Here is a 26,876-nt window from a genome sequence, read left to right as displayed (position 1 = left end):
GAACCAAGAGGCAGGGAGAGATTTCAGGGGGAGACTTAATTACTATGCAGTTCCTGGTTTCTAATTTTCTGAGTATCTGATACACAAAGTACTATGGCTCCATCAAAGGAAAGAAATAACTCGATGCCCTCCTAAATTCCTGATAAATCTTTAAGTATGCCATCCAATTAGGAATTCCCAAAAATGGACTGCCAAATTAATTTAGCTGCTTAAAGCCATACTCCAGATGTCTTATCCATCATAAATAATAGTATTCATTGAAATAAATGCTGCACAGCCAGCAATTAAGCAAGTGGTCATACTTTAAAAGTTTAATTTGCTACCAATATAGTTTTGCGTTAACAACTTGGAAACCAATTACAAATTACACAATTCAATTTTCCAAATGGATTATTTTGTAACTGGACAAAGAAACTGTTGGAATTTCTTCTGGTGTTTCAAGGGAAGATTAATACAATAGGATTTAAAAAAAAAAAAAAAAAACACATTCCCTTGAGGAACTGGAATATTCCCGTCAGAATTATGCAATTAGTAGGGACTGTGTGGGAATATTAAGTATGTTTCTGGTGAGCTGCAAAGTCAAAAGCCATTTAGGAAAACAAGGACTTGGTTTCCAATTTTTCTCCTGCTTTTGCTTATGATAATTTACAGATGACGATTTATTTATGTTGACCGAGTGAAAATGAGCTGGCTACCTAAAAGACAACTCTCTGCCTTGCTTTTGCAGGCTGTATTCTATTTATTTTTCCCTTTGTGGGACTGAATGAATTAAGTGAGCAACTCGCTTTGTATATGCAAATTGCAAAGCTCTGCAGAAGCTTCAGATAACTTCATTCTTTAAAAAAAAAAAAATTAAAACCATCAAAAAAGGAAAGGCATAAACCTCTTTGACTTCTGTAGGTTGTCTTTGAAAATAAAAGTAATGTGAAAGCAATTCATTTCTAGGTCCACAGTGTTTTCTCAAGCACTAGTGAAGTAACCAATGACATCATCATCATCATTATTGTTGCTATTATTAAAAAAAAAAAAAAAAAACCTGTTGCCATCCAGTTTATTCCAACTCATTGCAATCCTATAGGACAGAGTAGAACAACTGCCCCATGGAGTTTCCAAGGAGCGCCTGGTGGATTTGAACTGCCGACCTTTTGGTTAGCAACCACTATGCCACCAGGGTTTCCACATCATTATTACCTGTTGAAATTTTCAGAGTACAAATTTTCCAAAAGACTTGGTATAATGTGTTCCAAAACTTTTAGCTTTTTCATATTGCCTTTCCTAAAAAAGCACCACTAGTTTAAAGACGGAAACCCTAGTACAATGTCTTTAAGCCAGAAACCAAACCAATCCCGTTGCCATCGAGTCAATTCGGACTCATAGTGACCCTATAGGACAGAGCAGAACTGCCCCATAGAGTTCCACAGCAGTGGGTTTGGTTTGGTTTTGGGTTTTAGCTTATAGACATTGCACCAGTAAGCTGGGAGAGCAGACAAGGAGAAATATGCAGAGTTCAAGTCAAGGAAAGGAAAGCCTAGTGGCGTAGTGGCTTAATGCTATCCCCACTTACCAAAGGGTAGGCAGTTGGAATCTGCCAGGCACTCCTTGTAAGCTCTGTGGGGCAGTTCTACTCTGTTCTATAGGATTGCAATGAGTCAGAATTGACTGGACCACAATGGGAGTCAAGGAAAATGAGCACAAGGCATTTTTGTCCGCAAGCCTCCCCTACAGAACCTCAAACAGGAGTTTAAGCAAATACTTAAAAAAAAAAAAAAAAATCTTTTATGAAAGAAGCAGTCTAGACAGTTACATCCCATTCTTGCCAAAAATACCTACATGCCCTTGGTCACCTAAAATAAACTGGGCTAGCACCAGGCTGAGTTATAAATTTGGACCATCTCTCTGAAGAATGGATCTGTATTTGTGCCTGTGAAATAACTGAAATAGCCCATTCACTGTGTCTTCCCTTAAAATAAGCCACAAAAACAAAAGAGGGGGAGGGGCACTTCAACTGAAAATGTTACCTCAGAAATTTCTAGAAGGACTGGAATCTGGGGAGAGGGGTACTTTCATAAGCTGTCAGTGGGTTTCGTAATTTTGCATAACCTTTCCGGGGACAATTTGGCAGTCGCTATAAACATTTTTTAAAGTTGCAGGATTTTACCTGGCAATCTCACTTCTGAGGCTCTTCTATCTACAAATATTATCATGAGCACACAAAGACAGATGCACAAATCTTTCCACTGTAATAGACATTGAATAACCAAAAAACTGGAGACCTTTTCATCCCTGAATTCAGGAATGGTTACGAGCAGCTTATGGTGTATCGACATTAAAGAATACTCTCGCTCTTGTCAGTTGCTGCCAAGTCACTTCTGACTCATGGTGATCCCGTGTGTACAAAGTAGATTTGTGCTCCCTAGGGCTTTTAAGACTGTGACGTTTCAGAAGCAGCATGCCAGACCTGTCTTCTGAGGTGCCTCAGGGTGAGTTCGAACTGCCAACCTTTCAGCTAGTAGTCAAGTGCTTAACCATTTGTACCACCCAGGGACTCCAAAGAACACTCTAGAGCTGTTACATTAATGAGGCACAGCCATTAATTATTGATTTAGAATTACAGGAAAAACGATGAAAAGGGGACTAGTATAATTAGCATAACCATATAATTTATCTTCTAAACCAGAATACTTTTAGCATGAAAGAATTTGCTACTAGAAATTAGGCAAGCACCACAGCAACTTGGGGAAGTCAGGATTTAGTTGTTGTTAAGTGCCGTCAACCCCATGTGGCAGAATAGAATTGCCCCATAGGGTTCTCTTGGCTGTAAACTTTACAGAAGCAGATTGCTAGGTCTTTTTTCCAAGGAGCCGCTGGTTGGGTTTGAAATCACCAACCTTTTGGTTAGCAGCTGAGTACTTAATCATGGCTTCTTTTTTACAATATGTAATAAATTAATCCATTTTTGCTCTATAATGTAATCTGTATATGTATGAGAATATGTTTGTATTCGTACAGGCACAAAAAAGAGTGAAAAACACACATCAAAGTCTTAGTACTTTTTCTGAAGAGTGGAACTAGGGGCCAAGGTCAAAGTGGTTTTATTTTATTTTTTTTCATTTTACTCCATACACTTCATGTGTGTTTAAATTTGTTACAAGGGACATGCGTGATTTTTATAGTTTGAAGAATAAGAAGAAATTTGAAAAAATAAAGTAAGTGGATTTCCATCCTTTGTCAACACAACTGCTTGTGGAATGACTCACTCAGCTAACAACGTCCTCTGTTTTCTCCCAGACCCCAAAAGCATCTGACTTATTTTTCACCTGCTTAAGAAAACCACTCTTTACTTTTGGCATCATTTACAGAGAGCTTTCATATGTACTTGGATTACATTCAAATATTCACACATATACAAATGTGAAACCACATAGGTTGACTCCTAGTGATACATGCTATTAAGAAATTCATGTAAGACGTAAATATAAGGAGAAAAAACCACCTAAAATCAATGAACTTTGCAGGTAGTTTGTTTTTGTTTTGTTCTTGTTTTGCAATGTGTATGTGATTATGTCTCGAAAAATATAAGTCAAACACAACTAATAGGCCAATGGCATAATAAACAGATTAAATGTTCATAAACCCTCAAAAAGCCTGAGCCTTTTTCCAAAATACAAGAACAACTAATTGTTTCAGATGATTAGTCAAATAATTGTGTGGCAGGAGAGAAAAAAAAATTTAAACCAGGTGATTCCTTTACCAAATTACAGGCCTAAAATGACTGGTTTACACAAGTTAATTCAAACAGGCTTTAAATGTAGTCAAAGGAAATAAAATACTCAAGTATGAACTTAAAAAAACATGTACAGGGCACATAGGCTGAAGGTTACAAAATGATGATAAAAAACAAATCAAAGAAGATGGAAATAAATGAAAAGGCATACTATATTCATGGATTGGAAGGCTCCACACAGAAATGGTGCCAATTTCTCTCATATTGATCTATAAGCTTAATATAATTCCTGTAAAAATTCCAACAAGTTTATCTGTAGATGTAGACAAATTTATTCTAAAATCTATGTGGAGAGGCACAGGTACTATTCGTGAAAAAGAAGTATAAAGTAGAAGCAATCAAGCTACCCAATATAAAGTAATCAAGGGAGTATGACTTTGGTGGAGGGATAGACAAATAGACCAATGAAACAGAATAAAGAAGCAAATAGACTCATAAAAATATGCCCAAATGATTTTTGACAAAAAAGTACAAAAGCAATTCAATGGAGGAAAGATAATATTTTCAACAAACAGTGCTAAAGCAATTGGACATCCTCAGGCAGAAATGAAAAATAAAGAGGGAGAGAGAAAATAATGGAAGAAACTCCACCTAAGTTTCACACTTTATTCAAAAATTGACTCAAAATGGATTTCAGACTTATACGTAAAACATAAAACTGTAAAATCTTTAGAAAGGAAATAACAGAAATAAACCCACAGAAATAAAAAATGAGGTAACACATTTGTCAACACAGCTACTTAAGGAGTGAGTCATTCAGCTAACAGTATCCTGTGATTTTTCCCACACCCCGAAAGCATCTGACTAATTTTTTACCAACTTGAGATAAACCACCATTTTCTTTTGGCATCACATACAGACAGCTTACTTATACGGCTTGTCATTTTCTTCAGGATCTGTTGTTGCTGTTCTGTGCCATCGAGTTGATTCCTACTCTTCAGGATTTAGGGCTAGGCAAAGAGTTCTTAACACCAAAAGCACAATCCATGAAAAGAAGAAAATGGATAAATTGGGTCTCATCAAAAAGAAAACTTTTTTTTCACAGTCCCTGTTGAAAGGAAGAAAGACAAGCTACCGACTGAAAGAAAATATTTACAAAACTATGTTTCTGACAAAGATTAGTATCATGAGACTCGTATGTCATTACTCAACAGTTTTTAAAAAAGAAAAAAACAAGTAACAAACTAATCAGAAAATAGGCAAAAGGCATGAAGAAATATTTCATCGAAGAGGATATATGGATGGCAAATGAGAGCATGAAAAACTGTTTAACATCATTAGTCATTAGAAAAATGCAAATTAAAACCACAATGAGTTATCACTATCAGAACGGCTAAAGTAAAAATAGCATCAAAAAAATGCTGACAAGGACACAGAGAAACTGGATCACTCTTACATTGCTGATGAGATTGGAAGATGATTCAGCCACTCTAGGAGACAGTTTGGTAGTTTCTTATAAAACTAAACATGCAATTCCCATATCAACTGCACTTTTGGGAATTTATCCAGAGAAATGAAAACTTATGATCATACACAAACATGTATATGAATATTTTTTCATAGATGCTTTATTTATAATAACCCAAAACTAGATGTTCCTCAGTGGGTGAATAGTTAGGTAAAGTGTGATATAGCCATACAATGGAATACTATTCACCAATAAAGAGGAATAGGCTATTAATACATGCAACAACTCGGATGAAACTCAAGGCAATTATATTGAGTAAAAAAAGGCCGATTCCAAAGGGTTACAAACTATATGATTCCATTCATATAACGTTCTTGAAAGGACGAAATTATAGAAATAGAGAACTGATTAGAGCTTGCCTGCGGGTGGGAGGCAGGTTAGAAGATACCGTTATAAAAGAATAACACAAGGGATCCTGTAGTGATGAAATCAGTACGTATCTTAATTTCAGTGTTGCATATAGAAAACTGTACAGGTGATAAATCCATGTAGAACTAATACACACACACAAACACACGAATACAAGTAAAACTGGGGAAATCTGAACAAGATCTGTGGATTGTATCACTGTCAATGTCCTGACGGTGATATTTTACTATAGTTTTGCAAGACGTTACCATTGGGGAGTGTAAACGGTTAAAGTGCTCAGCTGCTAACCAAAAGGTTGAAGGTTTAAGTGCACTCAGAGGTTCCTCGGAAAGAGTCTTGGTCATCTACTTCCAAAAATCAGTCTTGAGAAAACCTCATGGAGCACAGGTCTTTTCTGACACACAGGGTCACCACGAGTTGTAATCAATTTGACGGCAACTTTTTTTGTTTACTGGTTATCTTTAGGGGAAACTGGGTGAAGGACATACAGTATTTCTCTGTGTCATTTCTTACAACTAAATATAAATCTGTTGTTGTTAGATGCCATCGAGTCAGCTTCGAGCACAACAGAATGAAACACTGCCCAGTCCTGCGCTGCGCTCATAATCCATATCCTTGAGCCCATAGTTGCAGTCACTGCGTCAATCCATCTCGTTGAGATCTTCGTCTTTTTTGCTGATCCTTTATTTTACCAAGCATGACACCCTTCTCCAAGGACTGAATCTACAATTATCTTAAAATAAGGTTTAATTTAAGAGAAGGCTAAATAAAAATGTGTTTTTTGGAATGTCTCTATGTGACTATGAGTATGTGCAGAAGAGTGGAGGACAGATTGATCTTTCTTTTCCTTCTCCATCTTCCATTCTTGCTTCAATCACAGCAGCCCCCCTTTTTATCTGTTGAAATGTCAGGCTGTCTGAATAAGGTATCATATGAAGTCAAGAATCTACTCCAGGAAGGCAGTGTACCATAGTGGTTAGAAACTTGGACCAGAATGCCTGGGTTCAAACTCTAACTCTGCAACTGTACAATCTCGGGCATGCTACTCAACTTCACTCATCATGAGTCACCTCACCTGTAACATGGAGATAATAATAGTACCTCCCTCCTAGAAAAGTTGTAGGGATTGAGTTAACATACCTCAGAACTTTGTTCAAGGATGGAGACACAGCAAGCTCTCTATATCAACTATTATGAACAAAAGGAAAATTATTTGTTTAAACAGTACACAAGATTAAAAAAAAAAAAAAAAGTAGTTTCCTGGCCCAGTTGGTTTTGAAAATACTGGTTCAAAGTTATTCGGGACTTCTCAGAACCTGTGATAAATTATTGTGATCATGAATTTCAGTGATGGGAATGTAATGTGCTGCCCTTTCGAAACTTCTTTGATCACAGCCTGGTACTCTTTTGCTACATTTTCTGATATACATTATGGGAAACACTCTCCTAAAGGGTTTGTTGGAATCTTCCTTTTTGGTCCAAACCAAACCCATTGCCATCAGGTTGATTCCAACTCACAGCAACCCTATAGGACAGAGTAGAACTGTCCCCACAGGGTTTCCAAGGCTGCAATCTTTATGGAAGCAGACTGTCACATCTTTCTCCCACGGAGAGGCTAGTGAGTTTGAGCCACTGACCTTTCGGATGGCAGCTGAGCACTTAACCACCGTGCCCAAGGCTCCTCCTTTTGAACCAAGGTGAACAGAATTCAGCAGACTTGGCAGTGCGTGATGAGGGAGAAGCTGAGATGGAAGGTTCTTTTAGACAGGAGTTAAGCAACTTACCAGAGACCTATGGGTGGCAAAGCCAGGATTAGAACCCAGGTGTCCCAAATCCAGGTCTCAAACGCTTCTCTACCTCACCATTTGCCTTGGTCTCAAAAGCAAAAAATGGTCTTTCTTTGACTTTGATTTCTTCTTAATCATTATTTATCTCAAAAAAGCAAAACTGCACAGAAACTCTGAACCGCTTCTGTTTAGTGCAGGTAACATTGATTTCCTGAATGAAAACAGTGAACTTGCATTTAACAAGGAAGTCAGGCACTAGATTTAAAGTCACTGCTGCAGTTACAGCTCATCAAATTCAGTCGTCTCTGACAGCTGAGTGTGCCATGAGGAGCGCTCCCCGGAACAGGTGAATTACAAATGAAAAATGAATGGTTCTATATGTGCATTATTCATACATTTATTTTCCATTTTTTGCATGAGAGCAAATTTAACTCCATGCTCAGTGAGGAAAGTACCAAAGATTTAAAATTCTACGATCAATTTCTTATGCTAAAACCTCTACGATGAGTCCAATATGCAAAACCGACATTTTTTTCTTAATAATATCTTTTAAAATGAAGTAAAAGAAGCCCTGTGCTCTCCTAAAGGATATAGATTTTCTACACGAGAGATGTAGCTACAGAAGCCACCTCATCTCTGCGTTGCTCAGAGAGCGTAATTTAGGACCCCTCATTTCTTTTGGAAATTGCTTTATTTATTTTTTAAAAATAATTTTTACTGTGCTTTAAGTGAAAGTTTACAAATCAAGTCAGTCTCTCACACAAAAACCCATACATAACTTCCTACATACTCCCAATTACTTTCCCCCCATGAGATAGACCACTCCCTCCTGTTGGAAATTGCTTTATTCATATTAGAAAAAAACTCCGAAATCTGGTCACGGTGTACTACTTAGAACTCAATGTTTTATTATCAAGATTCATAAATTACACAGCATTTAGATTAAAAAAAAAAAAGTACATCTCAGAGTTACTCCGGCTTTTCGTATGCCCTCAAGAGGTTAATCCTAAATGAATCAGATCTAAGAGAGTAAGGAGGGTGAACTGGCTACAGGAACTCATCAAGGGCTTGGAGGCATCACATAGATAATTCTTCCATTCTCACGCTTTGAACTTTGGTGAATGATTATTGGAGATAAAAGAGAATGTGGCTCACCACGTCCTCCAAAGATTTACATATTGGATTCAAAAGCCAGCAGGTAAAAACCTGAAACAGGGCAACTTGGTCCTCCCTGCCCCCTTCCCTTGCCTCACATTCTCGGGGGAGGGGGCTTTTCTCTCCACTTGGGTTTTAAACCTTGGAGAGTCTCCCTGAAGCCTCTGGGTCCTGGCTTTTTCCACCCCATTTCCCCCACATCAAATTCTTCTTCCTGCTTTCAGCTGTCCCAAGTGCAGCTTTCCCCTGCTTAGCTGAATGAAAGTATGACACTTAGACACCTGGAGGATTCCATTTTCTCTATGAATAATCATCATTTCTTTTCAATCAATATTTTTAAAATTGCCTCTTATGTGCCAGGTACTGGTAACTAGTAGTGAACCAAGCACGCACACACACATACACACACGCACTCCCTGTCCTTGTGGGCTTTATTTTATGATGGCGGTCAGGAGAAACAATAAGAAACAAGTAAATAAATATGTAGCCATAGTGCAAAGAAGAAAAATAAGGGGAGATGTGGGAGGAGGCATGTTGGAGGATTTGATTTTAAATAAGGAAGTCAGGGGGCCTCGCCGAAACAAAAAAACCAAACCCATTGCCAACAAGTTGATTCTGACTCATTGAGACCCTATAGGACAGGGTAGAAAGGCCTCACAGAGTTTTCAAGCAGTGGCTGGTGGATTTGAACTGCCGACCTTTTGGTTAGCAGACATAGCTCTTAACTATTGGGCCACCGGGGCTCCAGGGGACTCACAGACAAGAGGAATTTGAGCAAGGACCTGAACAAAGCAAAGGAGTGAGCCATGTGGGTATCTAGGGGGAGAGCATTCCAGGAAGGGGAAAGAGCAAGTGCAAAGTAGGAATGTGCTTGGCATATTCTGGGAAAAGCAAGGAGCCCAGGGCACCCGGAGCAGAGTAAAATCAGGCTGGGAGGAGCTGAGAGATGAGGGTAAGCAGGCAACAGGGAGTCAAATCCTGTGATCTTACAGGCCATGATAAGGAATTCAGCTGAGGGTTTTGGGCAGAAGGGTGTCACAATGCAATTTATGCTGGATGTAAGTGTTTTGGATAGACTCTAGGCAGCCAAGCATCAGAAGGCCCAATGGGTTGGACCACAGTGGGAGGAGTAAAAGTCATCAGAAGTATTCAGAGTCTCCATAAAATCTGAACATAGAGCCAAGATCATTTGCTGATGGACTGAGTTTAGGGAGTTTTATAAACTATAGCTACATAGTGAAGAGGTCTTGAAGCACTTACTGATAAAGATCAAAGACCACAGCTTTTAGGATGGATTACACCTCAACATAAAGAAAACAAAAATCCTCACAACTGGACCAATAAGCAACATCATGGTAAATGGAGAAAATATTGAAGCTGTCAACAATTTCATTTTACTTGAATCCACAATCAACGCCCACGGAAGCAGCAGTTAGGAAATCAAATGATGTATTGCATTAGACAAGTCTGCTGCAAAGGACCTCTTTAAAGTGTTAAAAAGCAAAAATGTCACCTTCAGGACTAAGATGTGCCTGACCCATGCCATGGTATTTTCAATCATCTCATATGCATGTGAAAGTTGGACAATATCGAATAAAGAGGACCAGAGAAGAATCGACGCCTTTGAATTATGGTGTTAGCAAGGAATACTGAATATGCCACGGACTGCTAGAAGAATAAACAAATTTGTCTTGGAAGAAGTACAGCCAGAATGCTCCTTAGAAGCAAGGATGGTGAGGCTTCGTCTTAGGTACTTTGAACGTGTTATCAAATGGGACCAGCCCCTGGAGGAGGATATTATACTTGGTAAGGTAGAGGGTCAGTGAAAAAGAGGAAGACTTGCAATGAGATGGATTGATGCAGTGGGTGCAATGGTGGACTCAAACATAACAACAATTGCAAGGATGGCTCAGGACCAGGCAGTGTTTCGTTCTGTTGTGTGTGGGGTCGTTATGAGTCAGAATCAACTCAATGACACCTAACAACAACAAGCTATGTATTCATTGCTTGTCCTCTTCTCTTGTATAGTTCTGTCTGCAGTGCACAGCACATATCTTTATTTTTCTACATTCAGAAAGGTATAGGGAACTGTGAAGATTCAGATATTTCTGGATGTAGTTGGAACTCTACCAAAACAAGATCAGTGGCCCTACACACAATAGAAGGAGAGTCTGATGGTGAATTGCAAAGTTATAGACTGGCCACAGTCCTCAAAAGAAGAGCTGAGGAGTAGCCATAAATTCTGACATCCTGGGGGATGAGTCTTTGGATGATCTTGTTAATTATAATGAGAAATCAACGAAGCATGATGAAGAGAATATCAGCTGAGGTAGGAAATCTGGTCACCAGGATTTGATGGACTCACTAGGGGGAGGGGAGGAATTAGTGCTGCAGAAGGAAGGTATGGAAGGCAGCAGCTCTGTCTTTGTCCTACAGAAACCAAACACCCCTTTGGGCATTTGGGGCCCCCTTTTAAGGCAAGGGCCTTAAACAGAGTTGAAACAAAGCAAGACATTTACATAAGGCATTGTTGCCACCTTATTATTAGGTAAGATACTGGGTACAGGGCGGTAACTGGAACATAATAGGTATGGGCACAAATGACTGGATGCTGGTAGTTTGGTGAGTCATAGAAATGGAGAGTGGCTCAAGGTTATCTGCCAGGTTCAAAGTTATGCCCTTAGGGGCTTCATGGATCACTGTTCCTAAGTAACAGGTTTGCACTTCAACACTCCTTCCTGAAGATGAAAAAGACATGTTATTTCAATAGTGGAAATATCTGGCATTTGGGACATAGGTGGTAGATGAACTCTGGACTGATGAAGAGCTACAGCAGGCTGTCCTGTGGAGAGAAGGAAGGCTGGGTGTGGCGCTGACCTGGGAAGGTGGGGAAATGAAGCATATGCAAGATGCTACTTTTTTACCCTTTGACAAGTCATTAGGAAAATCCAATCGCTAGAAAAGGACACATGTTTGGCAAAGTAGGGGGCCAGTGAGAACGAGGGAAACCCTTAATGACATGGGTTGACACCATAGCCATAACAATGTACTCTAATATACCAACCATCATGAAGATGGTGCAGGACTGGGCAATGCTTCCTTCTGCTGTACATAAGGTCACCATGAGCTCTCTCCTCAGAGCATAGCATACTCTTTCTCTCTCTAAACTGAGGAAAAAAGATTACAGCTTCCTCCATTGCTTTTTCATCATTATATAAACCAACGTGTCAATACACACCCCTAAAAGATGTTGTAAAGTCACCACTTTTGGGGAGTTTGCGCAAAAAAAAAAAAAAGACATTTTTCACTTCTCCCACCTAGCTAAGTTTTTTTGCTAATGGATCTACTGGTTTCACACAAAATTTTAAAGGTAAATAGGCCCAGCCCTGATGCATTCTCACTAAATGAGCGTCAAGAACCCTCAAGATGAGAACCCCCCCAAAAAAGTCTTTTGCAAAAATAAACATAGTTCCTACATACACAAAATAGTAGAATTTTCTCAATATGGAAATAACCAGCCTAGGGGAGAAAGGCAGCATCCCTGGTGGTGCAGTGATTAAGTGCTCTGCAGAGAAAGATGTAAAGATAACAACAGCCTTGGAAACCCTATGGGGTAGTTCAACTTCATTCTGTAGGGTCCCTACGAGTTGGAATCAACTCGACGGCAACGCTTTTTTTGGTTTTGAGGGGGAAAAGGAATGTTAACCTTGTACTTTTACACATTTTCTTGAAAACAGAAAATACATAGGATGCCCATTAATAAGGACCCTGAAAAGCATTTGCCACGTAGTGGGAATGACTACTTAATTTGTAAATCCAAATGGTAAGTTTATCTCTAATTTACCTCAGTTTTTTACTTCAGAATGACTTGTTTTAACACAGTAAGTATTTTTCTGATGAAATCTCGCTACCACTAAGAAGACCAACCCTGACTTAAATTTAGTCATCTAACTCGAGTGTCCCTGGAGAAGGGCATCATGCTTGGTACAGGGTCAGTGAAAAAGAGAAAGACCCTCAATGAGGCGGATTGACACAGTGGCTGCAACAATGGGCTCAAGCATAGCAATGATTGTGGGGATGGCACAGGACTGGGCAGTGTTTTGTTCTGCTGTAAATAGGGTCGCTATGAGTTGGAACCGATTCAACGGCCACTAACAACAACACTTGAGTAAATAAATTAATGGATACTGGAGAGAACTTTCACTTCCTCCTCCAATGATCCCCTTCCCAACTTCTTCCTCCCCTTTCATCCCGTAAGCATTGAGTGATGTCTATTATGCATCAGGCACTGTGCTAGACACAAATAAGACCCAATCCTTGCCTTGAGGGGCTTCAATGTTGGAAGTAGGGTCTACTCTGTAAACAGAAAATTTATGATACAATTTCTATCCTAAATTCTACACTAGACATTTGAACAACAACCAAAGCAACAACAAATGGTAGCAAAGCAAAAGAGTGACTTGAGTAAATTAGTTTAACCATTTAACAAACAAATATAACTTTAGGGATGTTTTGTCCTTGGAAGCAGTTCCATTTGTGCCTTTTACTAAATAATCTAGACAAGTTTTCAGTCTCACTGAACTCAAGTCATCTGCTTGTAAATAAACATATGCTCGAGTTGAAATTTGGAAGATGGGATACGGTCCAGGATTCCTGAAAAACTGCAACAATGGAGTCTTACCTTATGATAACACCTAAAATATGCAGCACGTTCATCGGAAAATTTCTCCAGTCTTTTTGGGCCTTTGCTTGAAGCCTTTTTGAATACTAACCAGCATCGCTGATAAATCTGGAAGGAAACACAAAGACTGAGCTTGGCATCTCCATTGACTCAGATATTACCAATGTTTGCATGGAAATGTTTTCTTGCTGCTATTTCACCTGTAAAATAGTCACAAACCATAAATGTGACACACTGCTTTGGGAAAATATACTTTAAAAACAACTTTTTTTTCCACAATGGGAGTATTACATAGTTCAGATAATTACCGAAAGCAAGAGGAAAATAAGTATTTGAAAGCAAATTTGTTCATGCTTTGACAACAATATCACTAAGTATATTTCAGAAAAAAAAAAAAAAAAGTCCCAGAGATAAAAGTCCCAAACCAGCACTAATTATACAGGCATTAATGGTGAGGGCTCTGATTCCAAATGCAATTAAATCTGAAAGTCAGGGACTCAATATATGTTAAAGGCCTCATTGTCAGTCCTTGAAAGGGCCAGCCCCTATGTATCATGAGACAGTCCCCATAACTGATGGTCAAGAGTTGGACCAAACACTAGACTAGCTAGTAACTGGCTGATTAACACCAACCAGATTCTCGCTTAAGAAATTCAACTCAGAGACTTAAAGATTATAGCCAGACAGAGTGTAGTCTGAATGAAAGGTCAGTAGGTTATAAACTGAGGGTGGTGGCCATTTTGATTGGGCTGTAGAATAGGTAAGAAGTGGAAGCTGGGAGAGACAATGAAATACGTCTATTGTGAGCAGAGGAGACAATTTAGTTCTTTATCACTTTTCAGTCCCTCACTCCAAGATCCAGCCCTTTCTCTGGTTTCTTCGAATTCATCTGTAACCTTAAGAACCCACCACCATCAACATCACTACAGCTTTTAATTGAGCTCACTTGAATGTCTTGTGTTCTAATAATCAAAACTACCCTGACTGGGATGACCAATGTAAATGAAATTTGCAATATAAGCTAAATGTACACAAGAATATTAATAACACCAAGGAGGGAAAATGCAAAGAGCTTAGGACCATACCAAAAAAAAAAAAAAAGTTCTCCAAATGCAAAATAAAATGAGACCCTCTATTTATTTTACCTAAAAATCAATAAGGGTTTAAATTAATGATAATATTCACCAATGGCAAAGATCTGAGTGGTATGCTCAGACGCTACTGGTGACCTTTCTAAAGGTCATCTGAAAAGAAATACATAGAATAAGGATCTATCCTAAGGAAAAAGCCCAAAATGCAGGCAACAATGAAAGAGAAATTCCATATTCAAATACAGACAGGTGGTATCATTTAGTCATAATTACCCTTGATCCCGAAATCACTTTTGAAGTACTAAATATGGGGTTTTGTATGCTCAGCCCATAAATAAATCTTATGTATAATAAAGTTTAAGAACCTTTGAGCTGATATGAAGAACTAAAGCCTACATAAAAATGTCTGGTGATACATACCATCCTCAATTTAAAATATGTCTTACATCTCTATTAGTTATCGGCAGATGGGTGAAGAATTCAGATTTGTTATTTTGTATCTGCAAGGTTTATTCTGCTCCATTTTACTTTTCTGGCTCCATAATTTGAACATATATTAATTACCTACCTCGTTTGGGGTGGTGAGAATAACATGAGATTCACCTGCTCTAAAATTTACCTCTGAATACAGAAAGTCAGATATGTGTCTGCTCCCACTGAGAGTGTCATGAAATTTTCACAGTATTATTTATAATAATGAAAATTAGAACCCAGTAAGTCTTCAACAATTAAGGAGAAGCAAAGTAAATTATAATACTTTTTTATTTTATATATAGTAACTATGGGGTACATGGAGCCCCAGTGGCACTGTGGTTAAGAGCTTGGCTGCTAACCATTTCGAATCCACCAAATGGTCCTTGGAAATCTAATGAGGTAGTTCTACTCTGTCCTATTATAGGGTCGCTATGAGTCAGAATCAACTCGAGGGCAATGGGTTTGGTTTTTATAGTATATATAAATATAGTAAATACGTAGTTCATATAGTAAATACGCTGAGTGCTTAACCACTGTGCCACCAGGGCTCCTTAGTATACATAATAAACCTTCCCCCCCCCCAAAAAAAAAACCAAACTGTTGCCGTTGAGCCGATTCCAATTCATAGCAATCCCTTAGGACAGAGTAGAACTGCCCCACAGAGTTTCCAAGGATTGCCTGGTGGATTTGAACTGCTGACCTTTTGGATAGCAGCTGTAGCACTTAACCACTACACCACCAGGGTTTCCAGTATATATAATAGATGTTGTAAATTATAGTACATCCAAGATACAGCATACATGTTATTCACTTATAGGATAATATAGGTAGTTCATTTGAAACAAGTTTCAGGAGAAATATCTAGTGACATGAGAAACTGTTCATAATATGTTACGTTGGGGGGGGAACAGAATAAAATACTTATGGCATGATCATTATTATATTATAAACACATAGAAGAAGACAATGGAAATATATCAACATGGTAACTGTTCTCCCTGGGTTGTGGGAATAAGGTTTTTGTTTTGTTTTTTAATAAGAGTTAATACTGTAAATGAAATGAAAGAGAATTCTATAATTTTCTTAAATACCCAGAAATACCAGTATAATTAAAACCGATTCTATTGGCTTTCTTCTTGCAGAGTTATTGAATCCACCAAGGGGAATAAAAACATGGAGACCAAGGTGGAAAGGCAATGGTGGAAGGACAGCCTTTTCAACAAATGGGACTGAAGCTATTGGACATCCAGAGACACAAATAAGTAAACAACCTTGACCTAAACTGTACACTTCATATAAAAATTAATTCAACATGCACTATAATGTAAAACATAAAACTATTATACTTTCAGGAGGAACAAAAAGGAGAATATCTTCGGGACTGGACAAAGAGTTCTTCAACAGCACCAAAGCACAATCCAGAAAAGGAAAAATTGAGCCTTAGGAAATTTACAAACATTTGCTCTGTGAAAGACTGTTAAGAGGATGAAAAGACAAGCTACAAACTGGAAGAAAAGATTTATGAACCAAATGCCTGACAAAGGACTAGTATCTAGAATATATTTTGTAAAAACTCTCAAAATTCAACAGTAGAAGGCCAAACAATGCAATTAGAAAATAGGTAAAAGACATGAAGAGGCATTTCACCGAAGAGAATATACAGCTGGCAAATAAGAACATGAAAAAAAACAAATAAGCACATGAAAAGAAGTTCAACATCCATACTCTTTAAACCAAACCCATTGCCTTCGTGCCGATTCTGACTCATGGGAACCCCATATGTTAGTGCAGGACTGCTCCATAGGATTTTCTTGGCTGTAATTCTTTATGGAAGCAGATTGCCAGGCCTTTCTTCTGTGGCCCTGCTGAGTGAGTTCGAACTGCCAACCTTTAGGTTAGTAGTCTAGCACAACCCATTTGCACCACTCAGAGACCTTTTTGGTGCCATTAGGAATATACAAATTTAAACCACAATGAGATATCACTATACACCTATCAGATTGGCTGAAATAAAAAATAATAACACCAAATACTGATGAAGATGCAGAGATACTGGATACATCACTTTGTGGGAATATAAAATGGTTCGGTCACTCTGGAACAAAATTTGCCAGTTTCTTAAAAAACTAAATATTGCAACTACTATATGGTCAGCAAAGGAGCCCTCATGATGCAATGGTTAAGCGCTTGGCTGCTAGCCAAAAGGTTGGCAGTTCAAACCCACCAGCTGCTCCACAGAAGAAATAGCTGGCCATCTGCTCCCGTAAAGATTACAGACTAGAGAACCCCATGGGGCAGTTCTGCTCTGTCACGTGGAGTCTCTATGAGTCGAAAATCAACTCAACAGCACCAAACAACAACACAAGATCAGCAACTGCTCTCTTAGGAATTTAGCTCAGAGAAATGAAAACCTAACGTTCACACAAAAATCTGTACATGAATGTTCACAGTAATTCTATTCATAATAGCCCAAAACAGTCAACAACCTCAATGTCCATCAACAGGTAAATGGTTAAGCTGTGGTAAATCCAGACTATGAAATAATACTTAGCAATAAAGAGGACCAAATTACTGATATCAGCAACAACCTGAATGGATCTCCAGAGAATTATGCTGAATGGAAAAAGCTAAACCCCAAAAGGTACATACCACATGATTCCATTCATATAACATCCTTGAAATGACAAAATAAATAGAAAATGTATTAGTAGTTGACAGGGCTTAGGGATGGGGGCGTGGCCATAAAAGTGTTACATGAGGACTCCCCGTGGTGGAATTCTTGTATATCTTGAATGCATAAAAGCCAATATTCTAGTTAGGATATTATACCACAGTTCTGGAAGATGTTAATCAAACCAGTTGCCATCAAGTCAACTCCAGCTCATGGCAACCCCATGTGTGTTGGAGTAGAATTCTGCTCCACAGGGTTTGCAATGGCTGGTTTTATTGGAAGTAGATAGCCAGGCCTTTCTTCTGAGGTACCTCTGGGTGGACTAGAACCTCTAATTTTACAGTTAGCAGCCAAGTGTGTTAACCATTTGCACTACTCAGGGACTCTGGGAAAATGATTCCTCTGGGGAAAACTGGGTTAAGGCTACACAGGACCTTTCTGTAATATTTCTTAGGACCAAAAGTGAATTTACAGTGATCTCAAAATAAAAGGAAAGATATAAAGATGTAAAGATATTTAACCAAGATTTTATGAATTGCAGCCTAATCTCATGATAGTCATCTACATTCTTCTCCAGTCCTGCTTTTTTTTTTTTTTTCCATCAGACTACGGTCTAATTAACCACTAGACTAAGCCCCGTTTAAAAAGCATTTTAAAATACAAGAACCATTGGTAAGAGTTCAAGCACAAAATCCTTTTCAAGGTGGAGATTCAGCCATGAAAATGAGCATTCTCAATACCATGGTTGGCAGATGGAAGTCCTACCAGAATCTCGCTTATGTCTGAGAAAGACGTGAGAAAATCAGCTTACTTAAAATTATACTGCTACCAGCGAACTGTAATTAGGGGGAAACAGTCGGCACTCTGTTCAAATAAAGGCTGCTGGAAAGTGGGTTTCTCACTGCCATTCTTTTGTCAGCAACCCCTTGCTTTTGTAGATGCCCCTAAGAATGTGTTCAGAAATTGACCATGCTAAAGATACATTAGAAATATATGCTCACTATGGGGAAAAATTATTTTTAATGGGAAAGATATTTTAAATTCCCTAATTGTGCCTCTACTTTCAGACCCAACCTTCAATGATATAATTGCTATCATTTTTTTTTTCTTTAATTTGGTTACTTTTCTTCACAATTGACCTAACATCCGCATGGTTTATGTCCAGTGGCTGTTGAATGAAAGCTAAAGATTTCTGAGCAAGTCTTATTATTTCTATCTTTGACCTGTCTGCATAAAGTTTATGGGATTTTTGCTTTCCTTTTGATTTTATTAAGTAGCAAGGGCAGGTGTGCAATAGTCTATGCAAATAACTGAGAAAATATTGTGTCATAAATACACACACAACACCGCTTGCAACAATTGGTTGGCAAGCCACCATGGAACAGAATAAAACATATTGGCTCATCAGGAGAAAAGAAAAATCCAAACCTGGTTCATGAAAAGGCAGTTTAGAGTTTAGGATGTCCAACCACAATGTACAAACACGCAGCACAAGGTAGACTGTATAAAAGCTGAGGGTCATGTGTACAATTTAGACCAACCCTTTGTTTCGTCTCACATCAGACACCAGGGATTCTGAGTGCAGACCAGCATCACCAGAAATCATTCTTAAATATGCAGATTCCTAGGGATTATCCAGGGCCCACTGAGTCAGAAGCTCTTGGGGTCGGGCCAGGCAAATTTGTTCTTTAACACAGCCCCTAGCTGTTTTATTCGTATTTGGCAATCCCAGGCCGTAAATACTCAAAAAGTACTTCCAGACGACGACACAGTACTTCTCACTTGAGACTGCCGACAAGGAGATCTCCAACAAGTGGTCCATGGTGAGGGCCTCTGGGATGGAATGGCACCCAACAGGCGGGTGCAAAATGCCATCTTGAGTTTTAGAGACACCCTGAAGGTGAAATTTAAATCTGCTGACGTAAACTCCTAGTTTAAACTGCTGGCACATTCTTCGGTCCTAAGGAATCTAGAAGGGATACTGAACACACAAGTGATTCAAAAACTCTCCTAAGTATCTCAGTATTGTTTAGAGGAAAATGAAACAGGAGGACTCATTAACACAGTAAATGTTGAGACTTGTTGGATTAACACTGACATTGTGCCGAAGTATGATAATCCGAGAATAATCCCAGTCACTTGGTAGTTTAGGAAAGGTGGCTTTTAAAAACTAATTCATTCGACTACCTCTTTCATATTGTATATGTCTACTTAGCCTATATAGTACAATTTGGCTAGCATTTTTCTTTAAATTGACTTTCTTTTAACTTAAAGATTTTTTTATCTTAAAGGATGCCCTAGCCTCCTAGTGCTGCTGTAACAGAAATAGGACAACTGGGTGGCTTTAAAGAACAGAAACTTATTTTCTCAGTTCGGGAGGCAAGAAGTCCAAATCAGAATCTTGGCCAGCATAGATACCTTCCTGGGTGTTCCTTCCTTCCTAGGTTTGTAGATGATTCTCATGGTCTCTGTCTCCCGCCATGTGTGCTTGCCTCAGTGTTTCTTCTGCCCTTTTTATAACTCAGACGTGATAAGGTTTAGAGCACACCCTACGCTGATATGGCCTTCATTAACATAACAACGAAACATTATTCCAAATGAGATTACATCCACCGGTATGTTGTTGTGGTGTGCCCTGGAGTCGACTCATAGCAGCCATACGGGACAGGTAGAACTGCTTCATAGGGTTTCCAAGGCCGTTATCTTTACAGGAGCAGATAGCCAGGTCTTTTCTCCCCAGGAGCAGCTGGTTGGCTAGAACCTCCAACCTCTCGGTTAGCAGCCCAGTGCTTAACCATCACGCCACCAGGGCTTCACAGGTGTAGAGGTCAGGATTCCAACACATATTTTGGGAAGAAACAATTCAATCCATAACAAAGGGAAATCTTCCTCCTTCTGCATCATAAAAGCATTGAGCTGGATGATCTCTGTCTGAGACCATGTCAGATACACCTTTCCAATTCTGTGAATGATTCCGTAATTATGGAATTTCACAAGTTGCTAAATGAAGAGTACGAAAGAAGTTCTTTCAATCGTAATCCGTAAACTGCTGCCAACTTCACTGGGCAAAATAATGAGCTGCTTGAGCAGCACGTACTCTAAGGGGAAAACAATCTCTTTAATGAGTAAACAGCACGATTCTGTGCCTACCATTTGCGTATACCTTTCAGAAGGAAAGAAATACCAATTTGGAGAAGGTCGCACAGTAGGTAGCAGGGTACATTTTAAATTCACTGCAAAGAAAAATACCAGCAAAACTTAGGTAATTAATCATAAAATAAAATGTGAATAAAGAGGATTTAAATTGCTTAAGAAGCACACACAGGCAATAAATTAGCTGTGTCAATACTCTGCCCAACCTTTCCAGAGGCTGAAGTATGCCTGCCCTTTGACCCAGAAATGCTACTTCTAGCAACTTCCCCCAGGAAATAATCAAGGGAACACACAAACGTATGGGAATAGCATTTCTCCAGCTAAACACTGGAAACCCTCTAAGTGTTCCAGAAGGCTGGCTTAATTAATCATGGCATATCTGTACACTGCGATGTATCATCATTCGAAATGGTGCTATAGAGTATGACTTATACATAGAAAATGTTATTAGTATACTAAGTATACAAAGTAGGTTATCCCTGCTTTTTCATCTGTTTCTCCTTCAGTATACGTATATCCTCATTCAGGAAATAGTGTGTAGTTGCTAGGGCAAGAAGACGGTGCGCTATGTTTTACTCTTTCTCCTTCTCTCTCACACACACACACACAAACACACGCACACGTAGGGAAAAATTTGTGCTTCAATAGAAAACTATGCATTCTCTATCACATACCATTACGGAGTTACCTGCTTCTAATTCTGTGGTAACTATTCTACAACTTTGTAAATTGTAGGTAACTGATAGCAACCCAAAATAATTCTTGTCTATGACCTGACCTGTTGCGTCCAGTCCATTCTGACTCATAGCGAGCATACAGGACAAAGCGGAATTGCCCCATGCGGTTTCCAAGGTGGTAAACCTTTACTGGGGCTGACTGCCACATCTTTCTGCTACAGAACTGCTGGTGGGTTCAAATCGCGACCTCTTGGTTAGCAACTACTTAACCACTGAGCCAAGAGGGCTCCTTCTACAGATGCCCAAATTATGTCTTGCTTAACAGAGGTTCAACTGACTTCCTGCCTCCGCTCTAAATAAAGCTAGTTTTATGTTCTTTTGCACATTCATTTGACTATTCCTGATCTACAAATGTGTCAGCAGTTTGGATTCTCCATAGAGATAGTTATTATAACTGCCTGGATCCCTCATTTGATTAATGAGTTAAATTCCTACCATGTGTCCATACTGTATTTGTATGAGAGTCATACCATCAATAAACAAATCACCAAGTCCCTATGTATTTTGCCCTCTAACTGAACCTGGAACATCGTTATTTCTCTGCAGGGGACTGCCGCCCTGAGTTTCAGGGAGTTTTTTTGCTTTCATTCATGCCACTCCTCAATTCATTTCCTCCATCAGACCTGGGGTGATCTTTCGAATAATAGTCCCACCTCATCAATCCTGTGTGTAAAGCATTTCTGTGGCTGTCTACTGCCTTCAGGGTAAAGACCAAAGTCTTAGCAAGGCATTCCAGCACCTGTGAGAACTGCCCCTCCCTATCTTTTTAGCCTGATTTGGCTGTTTTTTTTTTCATTGACATATTCTTCGGTTATAAAGATATGCCCTTTAGTAAATACACGTTTATTTATGTATTTATTTTGGTAATAATAAGACATGTAATAATTTCTTTTAGAAAAGTTCTCATGGAATCTGTATCTACCATGAGTGACTTGGATCACGGGACACTCTTCCCTTGTCAGGCAAAGCTGAGCAGGTTGAGAGAGCCAGTACCAACAGAGAAAACTTATGAACCGTGCTCCTCTGTCCCAATTGCCTTCCATTCTCCAGATCTATAAAGAGGGAGGAAAAGGAGGAACACAACTGCCGAAAGAAGCCATGTCCTTGCTATTAGGTGCCTGTCGACTCGATTCCGATTCATGGTGATCCCAAGTGACAGAGTAGAAGTGCCTCATAGGGTTTTCTAGGCTGTAATCTTTACTGGAGCAGATCGCCAGGTCTTTCTCCCCCAGAACTGAAGATGAGTTCAAATCTTTGACTTTTTGGTTAGCAGCTGAGCGCTTAAATCTTGTACCACCAGGGCTACTTGAAAGAAGCCATAAGCAAGTGTAATTGTTTGTTTAGCTTCTAATCCCAACTCCCCTTAAAGGGGGTGGGGGGACTGCTTGTAAAGAAATGCCAGTGTTGTTGGGTGTCCTTGAGTCCATTTCGACTCACAGTGCCCTAAATGACAGAATAGAACTTCCCCATAGGATTTTCTAGGATGTAAGCTTTTTTTTTTTTTCTTAATTGCACTCTAGATGAAGGTTTACAGAGCAAATTAGTTTCTTATTAAACAATACACATACCGTTTTGTGACATTGGTTACCAACCCCACAACATGTCAACGCTCTCCCCTTTTCAACCTTGGGTTCCCCATTACCAACTTTCCTGTTCCCTTCTTGCCCCTGGGCTGGTGTGCCCATTTAGTCTTGTTTTGTTTTATGCACCTGTCTAATCCTTGGCTGAAGGGTGAACCTCGGGAGCAACTTGAGTACTGAGCTAAAAGGGTGTCCAGGGCCACACTCTGGGGGTTTCTCCAGTCTCTGTCAGACCAGTAAGTCTGGTCTTTTTGTGTGTGTTAGAATTTTGTTCTACATTTTTCACCAGCTCTGCCCAGGACCCTCTATTGTGATCCCTGTCAGAGCAGCTGGTAATGGTAGCCAGGCACCATCCAGTTGTGCTGGACTCAGTCTGGTGGAGGCTGTGGTAGCTGTGGTCCAATAGACTAATCTTTCCTTTGTGCCTTTGGTTTTCTTCATTCTCCCTTGCTCCAATGGGGTGGGACCAGTGGGGTGTCTTAGATGGTAGCCCATAAGCTTTTAAGACCCCAGACACTACTCACCAAAATAGGATGAAGAACATTTTCATTATGAACTACATTATTAGGCTATAATCTTTACAGGAGCAGATCAGCAGATCTTTTTTCCTGTGGAGTAGTTGATGGGTTCAAACTACCAATCTTATGGTTAGCAGCTGAGAGCTTAATCATTGGGCCACCAGGATTCCTTAAAGAAATACTAAAAAAACTCATTGCCATCGAGTAGATTCCAACTCACAGCAACCCTATAGGACAGAGTAGAACTGCCCCATGGATTTCCAGAGTGGCTGGTAAATTTGAACTTCCTGTCTTTTGGTTAGCAGACAAGCTCTTAACCACTGCACCACCAGGGCTCCAAAGAAATACTAAAACCAAAAGACCAAACCCGTTGCTGTCGAGTCAATTCTGATGCATTGTAACCGTATGGCGATACAGTAGAACCATACCATTGGGTTTCCAAGGAGCGGCTGGTGGATTCGAACTGCCAACCTTTTGGTTAGCAGGCAAGCTCTTAACCGCTGCACCACCAGGGCTCCACAGAAATACTCGTGAGTCTTAATTCTATTCAAACAAAAATTTAGGAGCCGTTGTTGTTCATGAATTCATTCAACAAATATTTATCAGGTATAAATGGTTAACATGCTTAAGTGCTAACCTAAAGGTTGGAGGTTTGAATCCACCCAGAGATGCCTCGGAAAACCTGGGGATCTACTTCTAAAAACTTAGCTATTGAAAACCCTATGGTGCACGGTTCTACTCTGACACACATGGGGTCTCCAGGAGTCAAAGTCAACTCAATGCAACTGGTAAATGCGCTCACAATCTACCATGCTAGCATCTCCTCAGAGAAACCTTCCCACCTACCCAACCTAAAGGACTCCTCTTGAGTTCTTACACATTAGTTCCAATCAATATTTGAAATTATCTTGTTTATAGATTTGTTGGCATATTTATATTTTGCCTTCTTCCCTAAAATTTAAGAAAATGTTACACTTTATCTTAATTGACTTGAGCCCTCAGGCCCTAGAAAAACATAAAACCAAAAAACCACACCAATTGCCATCCAGTTGATTCCAACTCCTGGTGACCCCATGTGTGTCAAAGTAGAACTGTGCTCCATAGGGTTTTCAATGACTGTGATCTTTCACAAGTAGATTGCCAGGCCTTTCTTCCCAGGTGCCTCTGGATGGATTCCAATGGCTAACCTTTCAGTTAGTAACTGAATGTTCAAGCATTTTTGCTACCCAGGGACTCTAGGAGAACATTAAAAAACCCCAGAGTGGCTGAGTAAACCAATGAATGAGTGAATAGTGACTGGGAAACAGCCATACTCAGAACTCACAAGATTTCTAGAATTTCATAAGTGACGCCCTTGGGTGTTAAAATACCTCAGAATGATCCTGACATTTCTAATAAGCCTTAACACCTTTATAAAAGAAAGAATGAAAAAAAAAAATCTGGGCTATGTAGAACACAAACATTCAAATTCTATTGAGAAGCGTTCCTTTAAAAGAAATGATTATACGACCACATTTTCCCTAAAACGTGCCTTCCACAAAATACTGTTTTCTCTGCCATGGAGAAAGGTTCTGGTAACCATTTGTCACCTAAAGATTTTCAACCATCAGCAGGTTTTGCTCTAAAACCACAGAACCTCGAGGTGAATGCATTTCCATACAGACTAAAACAAATATATTCCGATCATTAGAAACAGGCTCTAAGAAAACTGGAAGAAACATCTACCTGTCACGATAAAAAATGATCCCAAATCACAAAGTTTTCATTAAAAAAATGCCTATTCTGAAATTGAACCTGATTTCAGAAGGAAACATTTCAGCAAGGCTCAGTCCTTCCTGCCCCTACATTACTGGGGCAACCCTGAGTAAAAGGCGTTCTTTGAGAAGGCTGAATACAGAAAATTAGAATGTCACTCTCAAAGAAAGGAAGAGAAATGAATTCCATGGTTGAGAAAGCACTCTTTAAAAAAAAAAAAAAAGAAACACCACAAGGAACAGATGTTGCCAGAAAAGGGCAGAAGGGTGAAGAATAATAGTCAGGTTGTAAAGAATTCTAAGCCAAGAATCCAAGAGAAGGAAACCTGGGTGGCCACGGAGGAAACGAATGAAGATTTTTATGGACATTTTACAAGAAGGAAACATATTTTCAAAAACTTTTTTTTTTTTTTGTAAAGAGATGTGAAATTGACAACACCTGCAGGTTTTTTTTCTTTCTTTTGTCAAGGAAGAACGATATCAAACATTGTCAAAATATTAGCTATTTATAAAACATCACCTTTGTCACTAACCTTCATGGAGTGTTCACTATAAGACGGGCACTCGACTAAAGATTTCACGCGTACTTTCTCATTTAAGGCCACCCAAGCTGTGAGATGGACCTATTTTAAATTTACCTATCTTTAAATTGATAAGGATGAGAAAGGAACCCTGGTGACGCACTGGTTAAGCACTTGGCTGCTAACTAAAATGTTGGTGGTTTGAACCCATCAGCTGCTACATGGAGAAAAGACCTGGCAATCTGCTCCCATGAAGATTACAATCTAGAAAACCCTACACACGGGGTTGCTATGAGTTGGAATCCATTCGACGGCACACAACAACAGAAGTGAGAAACTAAGGCTCAGAGACTTCAGCAATGTGTTCAAGATCACACAGCTGATAAAACAGTAAGTCAAGATTTAAATGGAGGTCAGCCAGCTTTGCAGCCCAGGCTCTAAACGCTGAGCTCAAATCCCCCAAGCTTGATCAAAACAAACCTTCAAGAACATTCGTTTTTACAATTGGTGGTCTAGCCACACTGGCCATTTTCTTTTTAAAATTATTTTTCAGGGATTGAATTTGCTTCTCACAATAAAGGGACACTTTATCAAGTCTTTAGCAAAACAGCCAAAAATGAGACGATTATCAAAGAAGAAAGGAGGCCTGGTGGCACAACAGTTAAGTGCTCGACTACCAACTGAAAGGTCATGGGTTAGAACCCACCCGTCGCTCCACGGGAGAAAGATGTGATAGTCTGTTCCATAAAGAGGAGGCAGTTCTGCCGTCTTATAAGGTCACTGTGAGTTGGAATTGACTCTCTGGGTACTCTAGGCAAAAAGGAGCCCTGGTGGTCGAACGGTGAAGCACTCGGCTGCTGATCAAAAGGTCGGCATTTCAAACCCACCAGTGGGTCCGTGGGAGAAAGACCTGGTGATCTGCCTTCATAAAGATTACAGCCTAGGAAACCCAATGGGGCAGTTTTACTCCGTCACATGGGGCCGCTCTGAGTAGAAAACTAACTCAGTAGCACCACCACCACCACCGCCAACATCCCAGAAAAGGGCACAGTAGTGCTGCTGTCATAGCCTGTACTGCTTGAAAACAGGAACCAGCCTTTCAGGGACAAAGTTTCTCTGAGATTAGAAAATCC

At 39.5% G+C, this 26,876-nt stretch overlaps 1 protein-coding gene across 1 annotated transcript in view; it reads right to left on the bottom strand.

Moving 5' to 3' along the window:
- Positions 1-26,876, bottom strand: part of DOK5 (docking protein 5) — a 206,623-nt gene that overhangs the window by 105,537 nt on the left and 74,210 nt on the right. Inside the window, exon 2 of the mRNA XM_003419902.4 lies at positions 13,245-13,352. Coding sequence (XP_003419950.1) covers positions 13,245-13,352 — 108 coding nt within the window. The remainder of the gene's footprint in view (positions 1-13,244; positions 13,353-26,876) is intronic.

This window comes from Loxodonta africana, chromosome 24 (genome assembly GCF_030014295.1).
Source record: "Loxodonta africana isolate mLoxAfr1 chromosome 24, mLoxAfr1.hap2, whole genome shotgun sequence".
Classification (NCBI taxonomy): Eukaryota; Metazoa; Chordata; class Mammalia; order Proboscidea; family Elephantidae; genus Loxodonta; species Loxodonta africana.
Note: the sequence above shows the minus strand (reverse complement) of the source record. Positions and strands in the feature narration are given on the sequence as shown.